Source organism: Pteropus vampyrus, unplaced genomic scaffold, assembly GCF_000151845.1.
Source record: "Pteropus vampyrus isolate Shadow unplaced genomic scaffold, Pvam_2.0 Scaffold19, whole genome shotgun sequence".
Classification (NCBI taxonomy): Eukaryota; Metazoa; Chordata; class Mammalia; order Chiroptera; family Pteropodidae; genus Pteropus; species Pteropus vampyrus.
The window spans coordinates 14,791,851-14,804,063 of NW_011888800.1; the positions used below are offsets into that span (position 1 = coordinate 14,791,851).

General features: G+C 37.9%; 1 protein-coding gene across 1 annotated transcript in view; it reads left to right on the top strand.

Moving 5' to 3' along the window:
* Window positions 1–1,325: 1,325 nt before the first annotated feature.
* The window catches only part of SCG3 (secretogranin III), a 38,721-nt gene continuing 27,833 nt past the window's right edge, over window positions 1,326–12,213 (top strand). Inside the window, exons 1-6 of the mRNA XM_011355110.2 lie at window positions 1,326–1,727; window positions 2,392–2,444; window positions 2,947–2,992; window positions 3,087–3,302; window positions 10,305–10,447; window positions 11,275–11,424. Coding sequence (XP_011353412.1) covers window positions 1,637–1,727; window positions 2,392–2,444; window positions 2,947–2,992; window positions 3,087–3,302; window positions 10,305–10,447; window positions 11,275–11,424 — 699 coding nt within the window. The 5' untranslated portion in view covers window positions 1,326–1,636. The remainder of the gene's footprint in view (window positions 1,728–2,391; window positions 2,445–2,946; window positions 2,993–3,086; window positions 3,303–10,304; window positions 10,448–11,274; window positions 11,425–12,213) is intronic.

Here is a 12,213-nt window from a genome sequence, read left to right on the forward strand (position 1 = left end):
ACTCATTAGTTTAAAAAGCACTCTTTATGTTCCCCACTGTTCAGTTATAATCTGGTACCAGCAGGTTTTACAGGGAATAAGGAACTGTTCCAATTTTTTAAAAAAAATACTCTTTAGATTATTAAAGAAAGTGTTTGAGTGACTTCCAAATTCAAAAACCTCCAGAATGAGAGAGATTTGTCGGCTTGTTAAGTTAGTTTGTTTTTAGGTACTTGAATGACAAATTTGCTCCTTGAAAAACAGAGGTACAGAAATCAAAGGCTTGATTGTGCTGAATCCCTCTCTTTGGTTCCCAGCATGCCACAGTCCAAAGGAAAGGATCCAAGCTCTGTTAAAAAAAATCAGAGTGGAAAGGGCTTACTCAGCACCCTGCTCACATTAGTGTTGCTTGCTTTCATCATTTAAAAGTCTTTTGAAAATTCTTTTTATGCAATAATCTTAGGCTTTTGGGAATATTCTCAGAATATAGGAAGCACCTCCTTGGCCTATTTATGAAGAAAAATGCTTTTCATCACTATCCCCTCTCCAGGATCCCTGGAACAGCCAGGTTTTTAGGCATAATAGAATCCTAGAGAATTTTGTGAAAGCGCAGCTGTTTTTTTGTTTTTGTTTTTGAGTTGTTTTTGTTTTTGTGTTTGGTAATGGTGGTGATGAAGGGAGAGCTTTACCCTTGGTGGGTAAGGAAAAATTTTAGAATGAAAGTGGCCTTTACTGCTGACCTACCCAGGACCGATGAAGACGTTCACTGTTAGGGGTACAGGCAACGATTTTTTTAGGTCTGTTTCAGCATCCAGGAGAGTGATGGTGTGTTGCAGCAATCTATTTGAAAGAATGTTCCTTAAATTTCCCAATTCAAAAGACTTCATAGAACTGAGGCACAAATAAGAGCACCAAGGGACGCTCGGTATGTCAACTCAAATCACAAAAGGCAGGGCTTTTCTAAGGATTATATCTACCTTTCAGGTACGGAAGACGGAATGGAAAGGAGGGATTCTGGAGCAGATATCTCAGAATAATCCCAAAGCAGAACACTTCGCACGGGTTATCTAGCTTTCCTTGATGGGAGAACGAGTAGAGAAGGCATTTGGTCCTTGAGGTAATGTTTACTTGGAAAATTACGACAATGATGTCCAAGCTTACGGCAATCCAGGTGACCCTGAGAGCTGAAGCAGCCCTAGGACTGCGGCACAGAAAATACGCTAGCCGATCTGTTGCCCCTCCCCCTTCCATTCCCAGGGGATTGGAGTGGAGTTGGAGTCGCTGACGCCATCCATTCCCGCCTCTGGCTCGCAGGGAGCATGCGCTTCCTTCCTCACTTCCTCTCAAGGAGGGAGCGAGAGTAAGGCTACGCCCTAAAGCACTCGCGGCCGTCTTCACGTCATAGGAACTTCAGCACCCACAGGACGGACAGCGCTCTTCTCCACCTGAAGATCTGACTGCCCAGCGCCTAGAGCCTTTCTAATCCCTTTACTCAGGAGCCGCGTGGAGCTCCACCCGCAGCTGCGTCCCCACCACCCTTCCTCCCCTCGCCCGCCCTCCTAGCTCTTCCTGTTTTTACTCCTCTTTTTCATTCATAACAAAAGCTACAGCTCCGGGAGCCCGGCGCCAAGCTGTTTCTGAAGCCAAAAGTGGAAGAATGGGGTTCCTTTGGACCGGCGCTTGGATTCTGGTGTTGGTACTTCAAAGCAGCCCAATTCAAGCTTTCCCCAAACCAGGAGGCAGCCAAGGTACGTGAACACTTTCTTTGCCATCTCCCTTTTATTTCGCCGCGAAAAGGTAAGGCTTGGCATAACCGTGAGCTGTAAATCACCTTGCTTAATTTTCTGATTAGATCATATCCGTGCATATTGACAGAGAAATCAGTTCGTATTTAGAGACAGAGTCCCTCTCCCCCCTCACTTTTTACATGATAGAGCGATAACCTGGATTGTTTTGAAAGATCTTATTTTGAAATTGGCAGAGAGTGGCTTTTCCGTCTAATAAAGCGGCTTTTTCCCCCACAGTCTTAAAACCTTTCTCAGATACTCTATTCATAACATAGGCAGTGTATGATAAAAGAGCTTTATTAGTGTGCTAATAATACCAATTCAAATCATGCTGTCTAGTTCAAAACAGCTGGCAGACCAAGTGTTAGAACTATATGTTAGATTTCTGGTCAGGAAAAAAAACATATAATTCTATTACTCAGGAAATACAACAGGAAAATAAGCAAGGCAACATAATAATCATTGTTATTGTATAATCTTGATAATCTTTGTTAATATATATTTTTGTTTCACAGCCATCCAAAATTATTTCTCCTAATGTTTTTTTATGAAGAATTTATTTAATAAGAAATATGTTGTGTCTTTTGAATGCACAATTAAATTTATATTTGTGTGTTTGTTCTAGACAAACTCCTACATAATAGAGAATTAAGTGCAGAAAGACCTCTGAATGAACAGGTAGGTAAAAAATAAAATTATAAATGCTATTTCATTTTATTTTAGTTATTATAATTTAATGTAATTATGCTATGACATTTTAGCCATTTTGAATTCACAAACTTCAGGAGATTAATAAAAAATTGACAGAAATTAGGATGGGAAATATAATTTTGGTAATATCAATGTCCTGACAGTTATATAGAAAGAGTTCTGCATAATACATAAAACTGACTGTAAAATAACCCAGCAAGCTCCACATCGCATCCACTCTATTGTAAGACTGCTTAATTTATCAGAGATTTACCTTTCATTATACTATAGAAGAAAAAAATTAATAGACCATCTCCCCTTTATTTTATCTCATTTAATCCTTATGACAATGCTTTGAGATAGAAATTGCTATCTACATTTTACAAACAAGAAAACTAAATCTCATGGAGATTAAATTATTTCGTTGTTATATTTGGTAAATGGTGGAGCAATGATTTAAAACTAGGTCTATCTCCTGTTTGTTTCACAGATTGCTGAAGCAGAAGCAGACAAGATTAAAAAAACATTCCTTCCAGGTAAAATAAACTATATTGATATTAATTTAAATAATGCAAGCTATGAGAATCTTAACTAAAATAGATGTTTTGGGTTTGGGGGCTTTTCTTCCAGAAAACAAGCCAGGTGAAAGCAATTATTCCTTTGTTGATAACTTGAACCTGCTAAGGGCAATAACAGAAAAGGAAAAAATTGAGAAAGAAAGACAATCCATAACAAGATCTCCATATGATAATAAATTGAACGTGGAAGATGTTGACTCAACTAAGAATCGAAGACTGATTGATGATTATGATTCTACTAAGAGTGGACTAGATCAGAAATTTCAAGGTAAATGAGGAAAAAAGTTTTGATACTCATTTTCTCTAATTTGTAGTTTCCCATTATGGGTTAGAAGAAAGTCCTATATTTAAAAATTATATCTCTTATACATTCTTAATCCTTTATTCGTCAGGTCCAAAACTGAGATAAAGCCCGAATTTACTTACAATGTGCAAAGCCCCAGCTCCACAGAAGCCCAGATTTTATTTTCTCTTTAAAAATACCTTTGCTGATGCTTTGAAAAACTTTTAAAATCTACTATCTATATTTTATGTTACTGAATTCATTTTAACATTCTAATTTTTAACTTTTAATACAAACGAAATATCATAATTCTCAAATAATTAAATTAACAAAATATCCCCCCCCTTCCCAAAGGTGAAACATTATTCCCCTTTCAGTGTTCTCTTTCTAGCTATTGCCTTTTCCCCGAGGTTATTCCAACTTTTCCATGGCTTCAGTTACCATCTATATCCTGATGTCTCATATCACTAGCCCAGACTTTTCTGAACTATAGACAGATTTATACATATTGTCTACCTACTTAACATCTTGTCTTAGAAGTCTCAGAAGCATCTCAAACTTAATATGTTCAAGATTAATCTCATAATCTCTGTATAACTGACAATTTAGCCTCTTAATGTGCTCTTTCTCTAGGAAAGGCACTACTACTCATCTATTTTTTCAAAACAGAAATCTAGGATTCAAACTATTTCTCTTTTTCCTTACCTCTCAAATTCTAATCTACCAGTCTTATCAATTTTACCTCCTATATATCTCTAAATTTTTTTTCTATCTCTAATCACCACCATTCTCTTCCAAGCTCCAATCATGTCTCACTTGAATTTAACAAAACCTTCCAATAGATCTTCCAGCTTCCACTCTGTGCCTCTCCAACTCATTCTTCATGTAGCTGCCAGAGTGATCTTTTCAACATGTGAACATGAGCATGACACTCTTCTGCATAAAACCCATTAATAAATTCCCATTTCTTTTAGGATAAAAACCAAAGTTCTTAAAATGGTTTCCACATTCCTATAAGGACTGGTTCCTGTCTACTTTTCTAGGTTCATCCAGCACACATGATCTGATGGAAATCTTGTTCCCTTCCTTCATGGCACTTAATGCAGTTTGTAATTTTACATTTCTAAATATGATGACTTCTGATTTAACTTTTTCTCCTAAACTAAACTGAAAAACTCATGAGAACAGAGACATTCTAGCTCCACTGTTTGGATGCTCATAAATTGATAAGTTGATAAGTGAATGAATGAACAAATAAGAGTACACAAGTGAATAAGTGAACTATTGTACCTAGGCATTGAGGAAGAGTGCATGTTTTCCTTTCGGAGGACAAGTGCTTAGGAGTGACTTCAGATTTTCTTATATGTCTTTATTATGGCCACAAGAGAATTATGCCGATTATCTCAGCCAGAAAACAACTGCCAATTAAATTTGACTTTTATAAGATATGGCCCAAGGCAATTTAATAAGTCTGCTGTGCATGTAATAGAGTAGGGGAGATGGTTTATATTTTGACACATGTCATATTCCTTACTACTCAGGGAATTTTTCTTTCTTGAATTCAACTTTTTAACCTATTTGTGCTAGATATAGACACTGGGCCTAGCTGCATACAAAATGAATTCAACCACTTTGACTGAAATGACCATTTGATTTAATAAAATAAAATTGTTTGTTTGTATTTTTTGGTCAAACTGGTTGTACATTGCAGGTAGAGGCACAGATCTGTTTGCAATCTGACCGCTGACTTGAACAACTTATTTTAAAATTATTTAACATTTTATTACCATCCCAAGTGGAGTCCAACTACCAAGTGCTAGTCCTGAAGGCTCTAAGTTTCTCCTAGAAATCATTTTAAGTCCACTTGAGGTTATAGAGAAGATTCTTGGAGAGAAATTATTTATGAGTGAATTGCTGATCTCCTCTCAGACTCTAAGAGTCCTGGAACCAGAGCATTTGGTACCACCAAGGTGACTAGACTTCAGAGGCATGCAGATGGGAGAGTGAGGGAACCTAACTAACTTCTTCAGGGTTCTTTCATGCCTTTGGAAAACCTCCAAATGGGCTTGTGCTATAGGACCATCAATTCTCCTGTTTAGTGTTTTCTGCGGTAGGTGTGACTCTGGACTATTTTTAAGTTTCTTTTATGAAGTAGTGCTTTCAGGCTCTTATGTGCATTCACCAAACAAATATTCATTGAGCAATTACTATGTATCAGACTATGAACTAGACAATAAGTTCTGTGCATTTAGAGACCATGCTTAAATTATTCATCACTCTATTTCCAGTTCTGGTCCATATTAAGACCTTAATAAAAATATATTAACAAATGAATGTCAAGGGCCATGTTATACACTGGAGATTCAAAATATAACTGGGCAAAACATAATCGGCAGAACACATCCCTTTTACATTCAGTTAAAACGTTGTAGCTACTTTAAAAATGTTATAAATGTTGAACTACTGGCTTCCCCTTAGCGGTCTATATAAGATAGTGAAATACCCCTTCATGAGCATTAAGTAGGTGATTCTGAATAATATTCTGTCCATTTTAGAGGAGCCATGGGAAATCAGTGGAAGGTAAGGAGCAATGCCCAAATGCTCAATTATTGACCCCATTTAGTAAAGCTCTGCTAGGGGAGGCCTAAGTCCCTGGTTTAAGACAATATAGCAATACAGCAGAGGAAAGAGGCTATTTCTTCAGTATTGCTAATGTTCTCCTTGTTGTGAAGTAAATGATCTGAAAAACAGTCATCTCGGTTATTTATTTCCCTTCTCAATTATCCCTTAGGATCTGAAAAACGAAGAGTATTGGTAGCTCCAGCAAGCAACCAATAGTCTTCTTTTTTCAAATCCTGAGGGATAAGTGGGAAGGGAAGTAAATTCTTCCACCTCTGCATGGACCAGGGCAGTTTCTGCTTCACCTATTCTCAAGAGTCTGACTTGCAACCCACTAATGGAAAAATCAGACCTACATGATAGTGAGTTTCTGCTCCTTGGGGGGATGGGGGTGGGGACAGATGATAAACTCAATTTTCAGTCAGCTAGGAGAGGAACTGATTTAATGGGATTTTTTTTAGGGCTTTTGTGCTCATTGGTCACTCTGGTTCAAAGGGCTCACAGCTCATGGGTTGGCCAGAAGCTTAGCAATAATTTACTGTAAAAAAACTTCCAGTCCAGCTGGAGGAAAAAAAAAGGCATAGATGATAGAGGCTCTGTTCATCCCTCTGGAAACCAAATCAAAGTTGTGACAGAAAAAAGGAGCAGCAGCAAGGAAAAATAGCCTGGGATTTAGATGAACAAGCCATACAACTAGGGAGATATCCAATAAATCACCTTGCAACAGAAGGTAGGACAGGGTGAGGACGCGAGGCTGCCCAGTCTGATTGGCTGAGTGAGATGGAGGCAGCAACAGAGGCAGCAGCAGAAGCTTCTTAAAAGGGCTGCGTCTGGGAGTAGATTTTCACGGTGACGGACCTGCTCACTCTGAGCACCAGTGCCTGTTCGGCTGCGCAGGAGGCACCAGAGACTTACAGGGAGGAATTGTCCGAGCGAGAGTCAAAGAGAGACTCACTCGATACAGAAGTGCCACGCGGTATCCATTGTTCCCTGTTGAGCCCTGCCCCTTTTAAAGAGCAGGACACAGCACCGCCATAGCTGTGAAGTCATCAAACTGGATAACAGAGTTCGCTCTGCCCAGATGATTCCCTGAAATCCTGCCTACCCCAACTCGAGCCCCAACCCGAGCCACATCCAGGTATATCCTCAGTGAGTAAGGTGCTCCTTGCTGAGCAGCGCCTAGACTCACACTGGAGGCAGCTGGCCTCAGTTTCTGGTGTGGCCTTTTGAGGCACCTATAAGCACAGCATCTGTGGATTGCTTGCTGAATCTTGACAGGTGGCCCCACAGGGGTAGAGGCTTGGGCTAAATTTGGCCTGCAGCTGAACCCCTCTCAGGACTGTGCCACTGGGTTTGTGCCTACTTTACAAATCCACACTAATAAGACCAGGAGACTTAGGAGCTTTGCCTAGTACATAGAAACAGACACAGAAAGACAGCCAAAATGAGAAGATGAAGAAGCAGAAACCATACGAGAGAAGAGAACAGAGATCCAGATATAATGGAGTCAAGTAATTAACAGGTGCAGAGTTCAAAACACTAGTTATAAAGATGCTCAATGAACTTTTGGGAAATGTAGAGAACTCAACAAAGAGATAAAAATAGGGATGGAGATTATAAGAGGAAACCAGTCTGAAATGGAGAACACGTTATCTAAGATGAGAAGTATATTAAAGGGAATAAACAAGGGAATAAACCAAGAATAAAGAAGAGGATCGTGTGCTCTATCTAGAGGACAGGAAAGCCAATCAAGACATTCAATCAGAATGGCAAGAAAAAAGATGCCAAGACTATAAAGATGATTTAAGGAGGGTATAGGATACTATTAAGGCTCTAAATATTCATCCGATAGGCATAAGTGAAGAAAATCAAGATGTTGCACAGCTGTTTGAAGAAATGATAATGGAAAACTTCCTTAATCTGGTGAAAGAAATGGACATAAAACCCCAGGAAACTCAGAGGATTCCAAAAATCAGGAATCCAAAGAGGCCCACACCAAGACACATCATAATTAAAATGCCAAAGATTAAATACAAAGAAAGAATTTTAAAAACTGCAAGGGAAAAACAAATAATTACATGTAAGGGAACACCCATACGACTGGCAGCTGATTTCTCAAGAGAGACTGCAGGACAGAAGGGCTTGGCAAAAAATATTCGATAGGTGAAGACTCAGGATCTACAACTGAGAATAATTTATCTAGCAAAGCTATCATTTAGAGTTAGTTGATGGACAGATAAAGAGATGGACAGACAAAAATAAACTAAAGGAATTTATCACCAACAAGCCAGAATTACAGGAAATGTTGGAGGGACTTCTTTAAGAAGAAAGAACATTTATCGAAAATAGGAATAAAGAATGATAACAACTACATTCCTATCAATAAGTACCTTAAATGGAAAAGAATTAAGTGCTCCAACCAAAAGATAGAGTGGCTGAAAGGATAAGAAAACAAGACCCCTACATATGAAAAGGAAGGGAATGGAAAAAGATATTGCTGTGATGAACCTAGAAGGTATTTAAGCCAGACAGAGAATGATAAACACTATATAGTTTCACTTTGCTTTATACATTGCTTTGGGCGGAATTTAAAGAATAAAAAGAACAAACGAGTCAAAAACAGATTCGCAAATATAGTGGTCAATTTGGTGACAGACAGAGAGGAATGAGGTTTGGGGGGCTAGGGAAATGGGGTGAAGGGTTAAAGAAGTACAAATTAGTAGCTGATAGATGGTCACAGGGATGGAAGCACGGCATAGGGAATGCAATTAGCATTAATACCATGGCTAGGTGGAGGGTCAGGGGAGGGAGGGAGCAATTGGAGGGGTCATTTTACTAACTATGTAGATGTCTAACCAATGTACTGTATACTTGGAACTAATTAAAATTTTTAAAAATTTTAAAAAATTTGAAGACTATAAAAAAATAAAAATAAAAAAAAATTTCCAGTCCTCCTTGCATAATCACCCTACTCATTTTCCTCAGCTTCTTTCCAAACAACAAGAAAATAGTCTGCCTGAGGCTATATGTACTTCCATCTCCATAGAGTTTGGAAGAAAGACCATGGAAGAAAATTCTTGTTTGAATCCCCTGAACCTGTGGAAGAAAAGGACAGCCTCAGAATAGAAATAGCAGATTCTTCTTTCTTTGAGTGAATACGATCAAAATTATTGGAGCAGAATTTGGCCAAGGAGTCAATGTCTATTTTCTCTGGAAAATAATTGCAGTTCCTTTATTTCAGGTACAAATCCGCTGTCTGCTATATTAATACTACATTAACTTTCATATAATACTTTGCAATTTAAAAAGTGCTTTTAAATCTTATTTAATCTGATCCTCAGAATCCCTTAAAATAGGTACTCTTATTATCTTTCTTTATAGTGGTCCAAGGTTATATAGATAACAAGAGATGTCACAGGAGCTAAAATTCTGATCTCAGTCTGCCTAGACATGATAGGGTGAGTTAAGTGCCTTGTAAATATGCTCATATGAATATTCCACTCCATGTGGTATAGATTGGAAAAGACCAGTTGACTCCTGGGAGCTCTCCAAGGACAAGGTGCAATGCTTTCTTGCCACAAACCCTATTACCTTCTCCCTTTCTCTCAGAATGGGCCCATGCTCCAGTCTGAAGTAGTGCTGTTAGATGTACTCCCAGGAATGCCAAGGATACATATTTGCAATCTTCTCTGCAGAGAGTTAATAGCTTTATACATTGCTTTGTGCAAATCTGTTGTCACATTTTAAAAGTTTAAATTCCAAGCACATAAAATTAGGTCCCTATTCTCTGGTGGAGAAAGAGGCTTGTCACATTAAGCTGCCTTATATAAAGGCACTCTGACACATGTTCACTTAGAAGTAAACATTTATTCCAGGTAAGTCATAAAATCTTCAGTACATACTCTCTGATTCTGGGTGCGAGGTAGTTTCCCTTTCCCTCCACCCAGGAATTTGCCTGCAAAGGGAATACTTGTGTGGATACTACTAATCTCCTTGAGTGGAAATGGAATATCAAATTCTATGATATATAGAAGGGATTTTGAACAACATGTCACACTATACAAATATGGCATACTATAAAAAGCATAATATTTTTTGTATTATTAGTGATAATAAAAAATGAAGAGGGCTTTTGTGTTGACTTTAGATCTTCCTGCCTCTTACAATCACATAAGAAACTTCCAGAATTTCCATTATCATCCTAGGTTCTTAATTTGAAGTCAAATTTTATTTCAAACCAAGAGTTTGAATATATTCCAAACATATCTAGGTGTACAGGAGCAAGGTACATATTATAAATCTATAATATGATCCAAGAAATAGTTCTGTGTTTTCACCATGAAGTGAAATTGTGATTGCTCTGTCTAGATGATCCAGACGGCCTTCATCAACTAGATGGAACTCCTTTAACCGCTGAAGACATTGTCCAGAAAATTGCTACCAGGATTTATGAGGAAAATGACAGAGGAGTATTTGACAAGATCGTTTCTAAACTCCTGAATCTTGGCCTAGTGAGTTGTATGCATGAGAATAAAGCAAATTCTTAGTACAATTTGGAATATGCTAAGAAGCCAAGCCACTACATTCAAATAGCCAAATGTTTATAATGTATCTACTTTATACTAGCACCATAGGTTCCGAGGACAAATAAAGCAGCATTCTTTCCCTCTAGAAATGTATAGTCCATAAGAGGAACTAGACAAGTACATGCGTGCATATAATGCAAGCTGTGTGAGAACCGTAACATCTGTTCAGTGTGCCAGAGGAAGGATTATATCCAGTTGAGCTATAAGGGAAAAGCTTCAAAGGAGGAGGTGTTTGAAGTGAGCTTAGAAGGATAATTAGAATTTAACCAGCAGAAGTAAAAAATGTGTGCGAGGCGAGAAAGAAATAACACGAGCAAAGGCATGCAATATTTGGGAGACTCTAAGCAGACCAGTTGGACCCTGCCTCAGCTTAGCTCCCCAGCCCTACGCAGCCCTGACAGGCTTTAATAGAGTTCTAAATTCTCAAGTTTCAAAGGTTACCTGTCCATGACCTGAAGCTGAGGGTTGAGAAACAGTCCTCAAGATGTGTCTCAAAGTAAGTGTTCTGTGGATTCCAACAGATAGAAGTGACCACTTGCATGGTGAGCCCAAAGATACTTCTTCCCAGGAGTGCTGGTCAGTCACTATGATGGCCAGCATGTATGGAGGCATAAAGAAGTGTTGTCCAGAAGAGGGACCTAAAGAGTCTCTTGTCTTCTAAAAATATGTGTTCAACTACAGAGTTTATCTAGATTTTTTTTTATCATAAAAATGGGAATAACAGTTATATGTGTTTTGACTCTTTATAACAGATCACAGAAAGCCAGGCACATACACTGGAAGATGAAGTAGCAGATGTTTTACAAAAGTTGATCTCTAAGGAAGCCAATAATTATGAGGAGAAACTCAGTAAACCCACAAGCAGAACTGAAAGTCAGGCTGGAAAAATACCAGAGAAAGTGGTATGTATATGTGAATATATATGTGTATGTTATGGATGTGTGTGCATGGATGTGTGTATACTTTTATTTGTATATAATTAATATAATCGATGTATAATTAGTACCTCACTTGGTGCCAAAGAAAATATGGGGTATGTGACATTTTTAGCCCTCTTAAAAATATATCCGGAGGAGAGAAGGAGCAATTAGGGGGATCATTTTATAAACTATATACATGTCTAACCAATGTACTGTGTACTTGAAACTAATAAAATATATATATTAATGAAATAGCAATAAGTTAAAAGATATACATAAACTCTACTTTGAAAGTAATTTGGTACATGTTATATCATATTGCATAGTAAAGGTTTCATAATACACCCCACAATATAACACAACATTATGTGAAATGGTTATTGCACATAATAACTATTTCTATGATCCTAGTGCATCGAAACCAAATATTTCACAACTCTTTTGGTATCCAACTTCTGTTCACCATATATGTCATCATCTGCCCCAAAAATCCAAAAAAGAAAAAGAAAAACTTAGTTGATTTGATCTTCTGCCACATCGGCTTTTATATTCCCCCAAAATAGTTACCTGATGCTGCCTCTGTGTTCTACCCTGTGTTCTTCTATTTGCTCCTTTCTCTTTTCATTGGTTCAGAAATCCGTCTGTCATCCTTTATTTAGACAGTTATTCATTCTTCCTTCTTGCTGAATTTCTTGCATCCTCATCTTTTCTTTAACCTCAGTCAAGCTGCTGAAATTTTTCTCTCTTCCTTGAATTTTCTTTAAAACTCTA